The 11793-nt window shown below is 35.7% G+C and overlaps 3 protein-coding genes across 9 annotated transcripts; 2 read left to right on the top strand and 1 right to left on the bottom strand.

Moving 5' to 3' along the window:
* Window positions 1–611: 611 nt before the first annotated feature.
* Window positions 612–3758, top strand: LOC149495345 (oligopeptide transporter 4-like). The gene is made up of 5 exons (XM_089722321.1): window positions 612–768; window positions 867–1436; window positions 1600–1852; window positions 2149–2331; window positions 2984–3758. The coding sequence occupies exons 2-5, from the start codon at window positions 901–903 to the stop codon at window positions 3596–3598; spliced, it is 1587 nt and encodes a 528-aa protein (XP_089578447.1). The 5' UTR covers window positions 612–768; window positions 867–900; the 3' UTR covers window positions 3599–3758.
* On the bottom strand, window positions 2697–8994 carry LOC149495344 (uncharacterized). Of its 6 annotated transcripts, none has more exons than XM_089722353.1 (10): window positions 8854–8994; window positions 8536–8664; window positions 8236–8347; window positions 7045–7204; window positions 6755–6934; window positions 4947–5081; window positions 4638–4720; window positions 4184–4298; window positions 3989–4088; window positions 2697–3624 (listed from the first exon to the last, which is right to left on the bottom strand). In XM_089722353.1, the coding sequence occupies exons 2-9, from the start codon at window positions 8585–8587 to the stop codon at window positions 3999–4001; spliced, it is 927 nt and encodes a 308-aa protein (XP_089578479.1). In that variant the 5' UTR covers window positions 8588–8664; window positions 8854–8994; the 3' UTR covers window positions 2697–3624; window positions 3989–3998. The 6 variants fall into 6 exon arrangements, with proteins under 6 accessions (XP_089578479.1, XP_089578480.1, XP_089578481.1 ...); XM_089722354.1 differs by having other exon boundaries at window positions 4184–4277; XM_089722355.1 differs by having other exon boundaries at window positions 8572–8664.
* Window positions 8995–9076: 82 nt separating this feature from the next.
* LOC149495343 (receptor-like protein kinase FERONIA) lies at window positions 9077–11793 on the top strand. Of its 2 annotated transcripts, XM_089722317.1 has the most exons (2): window positions 9077–10772; window positions 10899–11793. In XM_089722317.1, exons 1-2 carry the CDS (start codon window positions 9077–9079, stop codon window positions 11681–11683), a joined length of 2481 nt encoding a protein of 826 aa, XP_089578443.1. In that variant the 3' UTR covers window positions 11684–11793. The 2 variants fall into 2 exon arrangements, with proteins under 2 accessions (XP_089578443.1, XP_089578442.1); XM_089722316.1 differs by having other exon boundaries at window positions 9077–11793.

Raw genomic sequence — 11793 nt, 5'->3', positions numbered from 1 at the left:
TGCTTAAGCTACCTGTTATAAAAATAAATAAATAAATAAACAAGTAAAAACAAAGTGGGTGGGACATAAAATTTCCATCGTGTGGGAGTGGGACCCAGTTGATTGTGATAAGCCTCATCCCACAAGATTGCATAAAATGAGTACCTTATTTATTAATTAATTAATTTTAGATTTGAGATAATCCTGATTTAATAAAGCCCTCAAAATATGAAAAATATGATTATCACCATAATTTTTGTATATTTTTTTTAAAATATTATCTCCCCGCCCCAACAAAAAAAAAAAAATGCAAAATTTTGTTTTCTCACATATATTTTATAAATTCTCTTAAAGGAAATATAAGTTTGACCACTAAATTCTCTAGAATTTTATTTGTTATTCATATATTTCATGTATATTTTTAAAATTATAATTATAATACACCAATTTTGGAAATTTGTTCATATTTCCCCCTCTTTTTTTAGTTCTACTTTTTTGTCCTTATTCTTGGCCTCCCATTTTTTCTAAGTCTAGTTTCAACCTAGCCTTCCCCTTCAACAGTTATGGATTTACCAAAAAGAAAGCTTTTCTTTTCTTTTCTTTTTTCCCCTCTCAATGTAATCAGGCTAGTGCATTCCATATATTATAAAAATGACAACCATCACTCACCTTGGACAAACAGAGGGATGTTTCAAACTACCTAATCATTTACTTCTGTGTACCTTTCTTGCTGCTATTTCTATTCAAACTTAACAAAACTGAATTCACTTTGATATATTCAATTTGCAGGTATGTTTCCAGCACTTGGCTAGCACCTATAACAGATAATGTAATTAGACAATGCACATGAGCCAATGTTTTACATAAAGTCTGGTATAATTTTGCAGGGCTTTACATGAGAAAGATGATAGAGATCAACGCATGACACGAGCCAAGTTCTTCCTAATTGCACTTGTATGCAGCTTTTCCTGGTATTTAGTTCCTGGGTACCTATTCACAACACTTACAAGCATTTCGTGGCTCTGCTGGGTGTTTTCAAAGTCAGTAACAGCACAGCAACTAGGCTCAGGCATGAGAGGTCTTGGACTTGGAGCAGTGACGCTTGACTGGACTGCAGTCGCTTCCTTCTTGTTCAGCCCCCTCATTAGCCCTTTCTTTGCCATTGTCAATGTTTTTGTGGGATATGTGTTGATAATGTACATTGCCATTCCCATTGCTTACTGGGGCCTAGACTTGTACAATGCACACAGATTTCCAATATTCTCTTCAGATTTGTTTACAGCTCAAGGAAATAAGTATGATATACCAGCTATAGTTAATGACAAATTCGAGCTAGACCTACCAAAGTATGAGGAGCAAGGAAAAATTCATTTAAGCATGTTTTTTGCTCTGACTTATGGCTTTGGTTTTGCGACCATTGCATCGACTCTCACCCATGTGGCTTTCTTCAATGGAAGGTAATCTTTTACTCATTAAATCATTAGTTGATTTTCTTCATTTCAATTTCCCCACAAGAGAGCTCTTAGAAGCCTTTTCAGCTTTCTTCAATATGTTTTTCATTGATATGTTATCAACTGGGAATTTGTATCTACATAGTATCATGTTCTGATGTATCCACAGGGAGATCTATGCAACATATCGTGCTTCTTACAAAGAAAAGGAGGATATCCACACCAGATTGATGAAAAGATACAAGGACATTCCTTCCTGGTGGTTTCACTTGTTATTGGCTGTGACACTCGCAGTTGCTCTTGTTCTCTGCTTAGTCTTGAATGATCAGGTTCAAATGCCATGGTGGGGACTCGTCTTTGCCAGTGCTATGGCTTTCTTCTTCACACTCCCAATCAGCATTATAACTGCAACAACAAACCAGGTAATTTATTGAACTTTTACCCTAACTTGGAAATCTAAATCTGAAAAAAGTTAAAAGATTAAAAAAAAAAAATTCCTATACTGCACGGTCTCCCAGAAGTTCTCATGCATTCTCCCAAAGGATAAGGTGCTGCTATGTAATGGGTTTTGGCATGCAATGTTGGTACCAGCAGTGAAGAACCTCTTGTTTGAGAACTTTGGCCTCAGTTCAATGGATATAGTGGCCATTCTTTTCCCAATTTCATTCTCTACACAAACTTTTGTTTCATCACTAACAATCTGATAATTCATGTATAGACACCAGGGTTAAACATAATCACGGAGTATGTTATGGGTATCATATATCCAGGAAGACCAATAGCCAATGTATGCTTCAAAACCTATGGTTATATGAGCATGGCGCAGGCTGTCTCCTTCCTCAACGATTTCAAGCTAGGACACTACATGAAGATCCCTCCAAGATCAATGTTCTTGGTTCAGGTACATTTTTCTTCTTGCCAATCTTGTATCAAAAGCACGCAAAAAATAAAAGGGCAAAATCTGTGGAATCCAGTTCAAATGTTATAATTGAATAAACATTTGTTAGAAACTCTTCTACCCGAATGACCTTGCACAATTTAAAGTGTGATATTTACAGTATTGAAAAGACAAACCCTTGATCTCATCTACTTCTTCTGCTTCTTCTTCAGGAGAATAGCAGATATGGTAACTCTTCCTACGTCAATCGGAATCATCTCTAACAATTTTGACTGTACAAATGTCATGCTTTCTTCCACATTTTAAACCCTGCACTTGATATCCATAATTTTCCCCCCATGCTGATGATGGAAATTCAAATCTTACAGTAGAATGTAAAATGCTGCATTTTATAACAAGATTATGTTAAAATTCATATATAGCCAGAGCATCCCACGTCTCAGAATGAGTTTCACCAAAATATTTTGCAAGGAAATCGTCTAATCATGGTTTTTGGGCATCCTGAATCATTTGGTGATGAGACTTCTAACTTACAACGCAAACAATCAACAGCAGCAAATACTTTTTATTGTTTGGTTTTACACTGAATCTACCGCTTCGAGTTACAATCACTAACATTCTATTTCTATGTTTCTTTTCCCATGGAAATGTGTAGTTCATTGGAACAATACTCGCTGGAACAATCAATCTTGCAGTGGCATGGTGGCTGCTGAACTCCATTCATAACATATGTCAGGATGATCTGCTTCCGCCCAACAGTCCTTGGACATGTCCAGGTGATCGAGTCTTCTTTGATGCATCTGTCATATGGGGTTTGGTGGGACCTAAACGGATCTTTGGAAGTCTTGGAAACTATCAAGCCATGAATTGGTTCTTCCTTGGAGGTGCAGTGGGACCATTTATAGTTTGGGTGTTGCACAAATCATTCCCCAAGCAATCTTGGATTCCCCTGATTAACCTTCCAGTTCTTCTTGGATCAACTGGAAATATGCCTCCAGCAACAGCAGTAAACTACAATTCCTGGATCATAGTAGGAACAATTTTCAATTTCTTCGTCTTCCGCTACCGGAAGCATTGGTGGCAGAGGTATAATTACATTCTTTCAGCAGCACTGGATGCAGGGGTGGCCTTCATGGCAGTTTTATTATACTTTTCAGTGGGTATGGAAAATAGAAGTTTAAATTGGTGGGGCACAGAAGGCGAACACTGTGATTTAGCAACCTGTCCAACAGCCAAGGGAATAGTGGTTGATGGTTGTCCAGTGAACTAATTGTATTCTTCTTCTATTGCACGTTTCTGTTTAAAGTTAAAGTGTTGCATAGTATAGAATTAGAATATGAGAAAAAAGTATAATCAAATATCAAACTACAGGAATGGAGCAATTGTGACAACTCAAGGCTTTATATGAATTATAATTTCTACTGTAAAAATTTAGCTTCCTATATAAAGCACAAGTCTATTACAAAATAGATTGTAATCCAGGGAACATGATTCAAGTTTGAACTCCTAAGGATAGAAAGGTCTTAATTCAGATTGAGTTTCTTGACTCATCAACCGACATGCAAACCCATTACACCATGCTTTGATGCAGTGAATAACTTGCTCGCACAAGAATCCACTGACATAATGATTAGAGCATTTTAACAATAATGCTTCATACCTTGATCTAATCATGATAGTTTATTTGAGAGCCACTGATTGTACTCATCCATCCGTATGATGAAGGAGCTGGAACTCAGTGAGCCACCTCCACCATATGCCTTCACGTTCACAAAGTTAAATGGAATTCACTTGAGGATTCAGCCAAATAATCAGAATAAGCAGTTAAAATTTCATCGTTTTTCAAGGTGCATACCTTTGCAATTTCTGAGGTATCAGTAGCAGTATCTGCACTCCTCAAGCACATTTTAAGATTATTTCGTTGCATGTAGATAACAGCTCCTATGGGCCTGATAAAATTGACGTATACACTTATAGTGTTGGGCAGTTGTAACTAAGTTAGCAATAAGCTCAATATACTATAATGAAAATTATAATGGGAAAATGATAGACTTTGATAGCATACGTAATGCAACAGTTAGCGAGACACTGTGTGATAAAGCAGCAAGATTATGAGAATTTAAACATGAAAAATTCACACATACAAAATCAAGTCTGTCGACCAATAACATATTAGAATTTAAGTCAGCTCTATGTTAAATGAAAAACTGCCCCAATATCCCTACAACTACAATCAATGGGAATTTCGAAACAATACTATGACTGACAACTAAGAGAGAATTTTGGTCTAGATAACAAAAACACATTACCTTAGACCAGCTGCAGCACTTTTTACGCTAAGCTGCCTGCCAATTTCATCAGCTAAGTTGGAATAGCCATCTGCTCTAACTCCCTGTAATCAAGGAACAGGACTAATAAGATCACATAGAAGTTAACACCAGGAAGAAACTGTAGGTCAGGTTTAGAAACTCGAGGACAGAAAGAGAGAAAAGTGATGGAATACATGAAATGTTAGGTTAAAAAGAGAATAAGAAGAAGAAGAAATGTTGGAGCATGGTTCAATGATAATCAGGAAAGATTACTGCAAAAGATGATTTGAGAATAGAGATCTATAATACCAGGCACTCCCCATAAAATCCTCTACCCAGTCGAACTTTAAAAGCTTTATCCAGCAACTTGCTTGCAGTACTCTGACGAGAGGAAAAATAAGAATTTCCCTTGGCGATTAAATCGGTGGAACTTATCTCCAGTAACTACTAAATGGAAATTTAAAGAAACTTCAGTTATGATAAATATATTCGAAATGATGAAGAAATATGAAGAGAGGATGTTTCAGTTTTTATATATATATATATATATATATATATATATATATATTTTAAACATCTTCTAGAAATATTCAAGCTTTCAAGCAATTGCAGTAAATAATACACTGTTTGTAACTCAAATTTTAACATTTAAAGTAGCCATGGGTTCCGGTTCCAGATTTTCTGGAACCGGAACCGAACCGAAAAGGTCCGGTTCCGGTTCCAGTTCCGGTCCGGTGACAAAACCGACGGTTCCGATCGGTTTTCCGGCGAATCGCATAATTTTAAATTTTAAATTTTGAAGACCGGTTTAAAAAATATATATATATTTGAACATAAAAAATTAAAAAATACACCTAAAAAATTAAAAAATACTTCAATTAAATTTATTTTTTTAAAGACTTGAACATAATTATTTTTTTTTTTAAAAATTTCAATTGAATTTATTTTTTGTTTAAAAAAGTTTGAACATAATTTTTAAAAAAAAAAAAGGCTTGAGATTTTTTTGTAGAGAGAGTAAGTAGAGAGTGTAGTATATTGTAGAGAGAGTAAGTAGAGAGAGTTGAGATTTTTTTGTAATGAATTTGTAAATAAAATGAGCTATTTATAATAAATCCAAAAATTCATTTTTCCAAAAATACTCTTGAAACTAGCCGTTTATGGCTGTTGGGAGGGGTAATTAAGAGATTTCACAAAAAAAAAAAAAAAAAAAAAAAAAAAAAAACAGGTCTGACAGTTTACAACGGCTAGAACCGCCAGTTCTAACCGGCCGGGGAACCGACGATTCCAGTCCAGTTCCGACCGGTTCTCTGGAACCGCCGATTCCGGTTCCAGAAAATTTGGAACCGGAACCGAACCGGAATTCAATTCCAGAAAATTTGGAACCGGTTCGAACCGACGGTTCCGGTTCCCGGAACCGTAATATGGCCATGTCTAATTTAAAGCATACTTCCATTCTTCTGCTCAGTCAGAATTAAATGACTAAACTAACTGTTGTTCACTTTAGGGCTTCTGATTCATCCAGCTTAAAGAAAAATGTTAAAGGAACCTCCTAAAAGATTGTGAATAAAATTTGATCAAGAAATAGATCTCACAAATAAAAGTTATCCAACTAGTTATCCAATGATGCAATTCCTTATAAACTATACTCCACATCGAATTCTCTTTATGACATTCATTGGGCAGTATTATAGATAGTACAACAGTCTACCCTCGCCAATAACTAGATACCCTAGGAACAAATTATAGAACATACCTTCATGAATCAAGCAACAACTAATTTCCCACAGAAAATTTCCCGAAAACTAATGCATTCAGTCAATCACTTCCTACCTTTGATTTTATAATCACTCAGTGTTACTGAGCCTCAATGCTAAGTTCTAGATTCAAAAATCTAACTTCATTAACAGCTGATGACTTGCGTGCTGATTATCTCCAAATTTTATTTTCTTTATTACCTCTACTTTCCATTAGCCAAGCCAACAAAAACTTTAACCTAACCATGCAACAAAGGATTGCAGTATCATACAAGCACACTTATACAAACATTTAAGGTTCCCATTTAAATATATAACCACACACACAAAAATTAGAAAGGAAATGTAGGGGATATTTCAAACCTTTTCAAACATATGTGGGTTAGTAACACAATTTATCTTTGAGTGCCATTCACTTAGTCCCATATTAAATGCTCCAATGTCTGGCGGACTCCATCGCCGAAGATCTACATCTTCAATGTGCTCAAGAACATCTTCAATCTGCACTTGTTCTTCTGGGTTTAATAATCTGGCAACTTCCCCCTTGTATTGATCAAGAGAAATGAACTCTCACTTTAATATACACACGTATTTTCCCCACATAAAATGCCAAAAAACTAAAGCACAAAAGAAATAGTCTCTCTGCAACTTACATGTGAAGATTTCATATCCACAAGTTTGTTAGAAAAATATTCATATACAGCTGTAGAACTACTCTTCTCAATATCAACATAAAATGCAATTTTCTGTTCACAGTCTTCGCTAGATGGAATATTTGAAAGTACTGATTTTCGGTGATCGAAACCTATTACCCTATAAATTAAAAACCCATTAAATTTAACTTCCATAGCATAACATTCACAAAACATTGAGGTTGAGGATGGTATAAATTGAGGTTGGCATAACTTCCATAGCATAACATTAAATGTAAAGACATTGGTGTAAATTGAGGTTGGTATGTGACAATCATAAACTATGCGATTCCTTCTAGTAAATTCATAAAGAATTTATTAAATAATTAGACTTTGTAATAAATAAGGTATACTTTTAAAATAAAATGATCTAAGCAGTTAGTTCACCTTTCTTATTATATACCTCTTCCTTGATATTCATGGCTTTATGTTCTATAAAATCATAATGCAGGACATATTGGTCTTCAAATTTTGAGGTCCTTGCAATTCTTCTGACTAAAAAGCATGAATAAGACTTGCTGCACTTAATATATGAGCCCATCCATATACCAAGTTTGTCCATAAAAAGTTTTTTAAAATATTATTACTATTTTATCCTTTTTTTTTTGAATATCAGAAAATACACTCATTTAAACTAAAAAGCATGTCTTGATTGATTTAATATATGAATGAGTACATATATAATGAGTCAGTAAGTATTTCCCAGAACGCATATATAGCTAACAATACTTGATATCCACTATGTAGTAGTTTGGTCAAATATAACTAAATGTAATCAACTGTCACACATAATTAATTATGGGACAATGAACTCAATATTATATTTCATTATCTGGTTTTTATTCTCTTCTGATGTAACTTCAGGACTTCTATATTTGCAAAGTTTCTAAGAAACTACATTTTTTTTCCAAATGATAATAAATTGTCCAAGTCATCCATCAAGCCTCAATATGTGGAAGAAGTGGTTCTAAAATTTCTCACCTTATCTTTACTCTCTGCATCCCACCACTAATTTCTCTTCTCAAGTCACTTCAGGACTTGTATATTTGCAAAGTTTCTAAGAAACTACATTTTTTTTCCAAATGATAATAAATTGTCCAAGTCATCTATCAAGCCTCAATATGTGGAAGTAGTGGTTCTAAAATTTCTCACCTTATCTTTACTCTCTGCATCCCACCACTAATTTTATCGACAGTCACTTCCTGATGAAGACTGCTCGAAGCCAGACTTTTCAAGTCCTCTGTTCTGTCTTTAGAAATTTGGTCTAAACGAAAAGAGAAGTGGAGTCATTTACACGCCAAACATTTACACACCAATATTTCATTTGGTAAACCTGAAAAAACTGTTTCTTTTATGGAGAAAATAATAGAAAACTTAGCTTCATAGCTAGTGTAGAAGGCACTAGGAAAAGGGTAAAGTTTATGTCAGCATGTTTACCAAACAAAGCCTTACATATGGGAAGAATCAGAAACAATGTAAAAATCATACTCCAACACGTACGCATTCGCTTAGACCAGTAAGAGTCATGCAGGATTCTTTGATGGGATCAGAACCAGATTCCTTCATTCATTGACTTAAAGTCTGCAAAATATTAGCCTCGTTTTATTCTACATAACAAAGTTCAAAAGCTAAAAGATTGGACAAAAATACTGATAATAAGCAGAAACATCTATGCTTTTTCCATCTTGTTTCAGTCTCTCAAACGACATTGACATTTGTCTTTACCCATGAAACCATAACATATTAGATAGTGAAATTTAGAGAACTTACATTGCAAGATCTTCAAGTGCTGACACTGCTTCGCAGTATAAGATATGAATTCCGGAAACCATAATTAACCATCTCACATGGTCTGGCTTGTTAAGTCAAACTTTGTCTTTTAAAGCAACACCCAAAAGGTACATAATTTTCCCCTCTTTTCTTTCTCTCTTTTCTTTCTCTTCTTTGTGGGAAGGGAGGGTAAACTTGTGGATGATTTTAACGAGCTGAATTAATGGCTTATCACAGAAGTTCGAAACTACTTTCTAATCACATCCCTTGCTGCAGACGAATAATTAGTGTCCACCATCCAAAACCTGCTATTTTATCCAAGAAGAGCAATCACACAAATAGAAATTCATTGTTTGCTACAATTATGTCTCTTGGTTTCTTGTTCTTTAACTATTGCATAACCCCATTCTCTGCCGATGAGCTACCTTATTATGTGCCTCCGGATTACATTGAAAAGAATTGTCCCCCATTAGATCCATTATCTAATTTCGGATCAATCGCTGCCAATGAACGAAATCTTAATTTTTCAACTGTGTCCAGAGTATATGCCTTAGATCCTTCCAGCCATGAGAAACCAAAAATTTCTGCTTGCATCTTTACAAAACAGTTCACTTACACATTTTATGTTTCTACTGGCCCCAAGTTCGTTCGCCTTTACTTCAAACCAATCACATATGCAGGTCTAAACATATCAAACGCATTGTTTTCTGTCAACATTGGCCGATATACACTTCTAAGCACTTCTGAATCCTCCTATTCCAAACTCAACTCAGGTGCTGATTATGTTGTGAGAGAATTTTGTATCAACATAGATGGCCCAATATTAAATGTGACTTTCAACCCATCCTCAAAGATTTCAAGTTCTTATGCTTTCATAAATAAGATTGAAATTGTCTCCATGCCTTCAAAGCTTTATATTCAAGATGATGTTCCACTTCCCCTGCTAGGACATCCTTCTCATTTTTCTCTAGAGGACTATACAGCCCTTGAGACAATGTACAGGCTAAACATAGGAGGGGATTTGATCCCTCCAACAGAAGATAGCGGCATGCTTCGTGTCTGGACTGAGGACACTGATTATATGATGAGTAGAGAAGGTGAGACAAGTAGAATTGAATCAAACGTTGAAATTGAGGCAAGCTCATTGGCACCAGCATATGCAGCTCCACTCCAAGTTTACACCTCTGCTAGGTCAATCAGAGATACTTATACATGTAACTATAGTGCAAGATGGTCGTTTCCTGTCGATTCTGGCTTCTATTACCTTGTTAGACTCCATTTCTGTGAGATTTCAAATGTAATTCAGCAAAGAAGTCAAAGAGTTTTCAATATTTATATCAATAATCAAAGTGCTGAAGATCATGCTGATATTTTCAAATGGAGCCTTGGGGCAAGAATTCCCATTTACAAAGACTACATTGTTGATTTTTCTAAACATGGTGAAGGCATAAAGACTATATCAATTTCCGTGAGACCTAACAATGGCTCATCGGCAGGTCCAATTTTAAACGGTTTGGAAATTTTCAAGTTGTCTGACCTTTCAAACAATCTTGCAGGACACCATCCATTTGGATTTGGGGTCAGAACTCCACCGTATCTAAGTTTTTCAAAGCTTTCAAGTGATCGTGTAGAGATATTGATTCATGTTCTAACGGGAAGCAGCCAAGTAATAATTTTACTTTGCGAAATTTTTCTAACAATTTTAACCTGTTTTAGTCAACGTTTAAAAACTTCTAAGCAATGGCAACCACCTGACCATTGCCGTGTCTTCTCAATTGGTGAAATAAAGCTGGCAACAAACAATTTTTCAGATAGTCTAATCATTGGCACTGGTGGATTCGGAAGAGTTTACAAGGGGCCAATTGATGATGGCAACATTATTGTTGCTATAAAGCGTGCCAATCCAAGTTCACACCAAGGTTTAAAAGAGTTCCAAACTGAAATTTCTATGCTTTCAAAGCTCAGACACTGCCACTTAGTATCTTTGATTGGATATTCCACAGAGAAAAATGAAATGATACTTGTTTATGATTATATGGCTCAAGGTACACTGCGTGATCACCTCTACAATACTCACAAACCTCCACTCCCATGGAAGCAGAGGCTTAAGATTTGTATTGGAGCAGCACGAGGACTGCACTACCTGCACACGGGTGCAAACAACACAATCATCCACCGCGATATAAAGAGTACCAACATACTGTTAGATGACAAATGGGTAGCAAAGGTTTCAGATTTTGGGTTAGCAAAAGTAGGTCCAAGTACAATGATGCTGTCTCAGACACACATTTCAACCATAGTAAAGGGCACCTTTGGTTACTTAGATCCTGAATATTATCGACGCAAAAAACTTACAGAAAAGTCTGATGTTTACTCATTTGGAGTGGTACTTTTTGAGACTTTATGTGCTAGGCCTGCTGTGATGCCAATGGGAGAAATTGAAGAGGAAGAATATGAGAAAGTAAATTTGGCAGAATGGGCATCAAATTGCTACCAAATGGGGACTCTTGATCAAATAATTGATCCATATTTGAAGGGAAAGATTGCCCCAGAATGCTTCAAGACTTTTACCAGTATAGCTAGGAAGTGTTTAGCAGATAGAGGAAGTGAAAGACCATCCATGGGAGATGTGCTTTGCAATTTGGAGCTTGCAATGCAGCAGCAGGATGCTGCTGATTTACTAGAGGACATGGCTCAAAAGGTGGCCAATGGGAGGATGAATGGTGACGTTACAATAAGTATTAATAACGAACAATGCATTCACTTTTATAATTCAGATAAAACTCCAGGGGTGGAGTTTTCTGAGATCATGGTTCCCATGGGACGTTGAGGAGAGACTCATTGTCAACTGCGATGCCCTGTCCATTGAGCTAAACATCACTTATGTATGATACAGATTTTAAGTAAATAGTCTACCTATGAATGTGTCTTCCTTTTCAA

The sequence above is a fragment of the Jatropha curcas genome, chromosome 6 (assembly GCF_041381405.1).
Source record: "Jatropha curcas cultivar XTBG-Jc1 chromosome 6, XTBG_Jcur_1.0, whole genome shotgun sequence".
Classification (NCBI taxonomy): Eukaryota; Viridiplantae; Streptophyta; class Magnoliopsida; order Malpighiales; family Euphorbiaceae; genus Jatropha; species Jatropha curcas.
This window is presented reverse-complemented; position numbering and strand designations above follow the sequence as displayed.

Bases quoted from the DNA above. Each gene is read 5' to 3' on its own strand.
- LOC149495343 (XM_089722316.1), top strand. From the start codon at position 9,077: ATGGCTTATCACAGAAGTTCGAAACTACTTTCTAATCACATCCCTTGC.
- LOC149495345 (XM_089722321.1), top strand. From the start codon at position 901: ATGACACGAGCCAAGTTCTTCCTAATTGCACTTGTATGCAGCTTTTCC. The intron at 1,437-1,599 runs GTAATCTTTTAC...ATGTATCCACAG, and splicing joins GTGGCTTTCTTCAATGGAAG to GGAGATCTATGCAACATATC. The intron at 1,853-2,148 runs GTAATTTATTGA...ATTCATGTATAG, and splicing joins TAACTGCAACAACAAACCAG to ACACCAGGGTTAAACATAAT.
- LOC149495344 (XM_089722353.1), bottom strand. From the start codon at position 8,587: ATGCGTACGTGTTGGAGTATGATTTTTACATTGTTTCTGATTCTTCCC. The intron at 8,348-8,535 runs GTAAGGCTTTGT...CTTTTCGTTTAG, and splicing joins GTTTCTGATTCTTCCCATAT to ACCAAATTTCTAAAGACAGA. The intron at 5,082-6,754 runs GTTTGAAATATC...TCCATTTAGTAG, and splicing joins ACCCACATATGTTTGAAAAG to TTACTGGAGATAAGTTCCAC.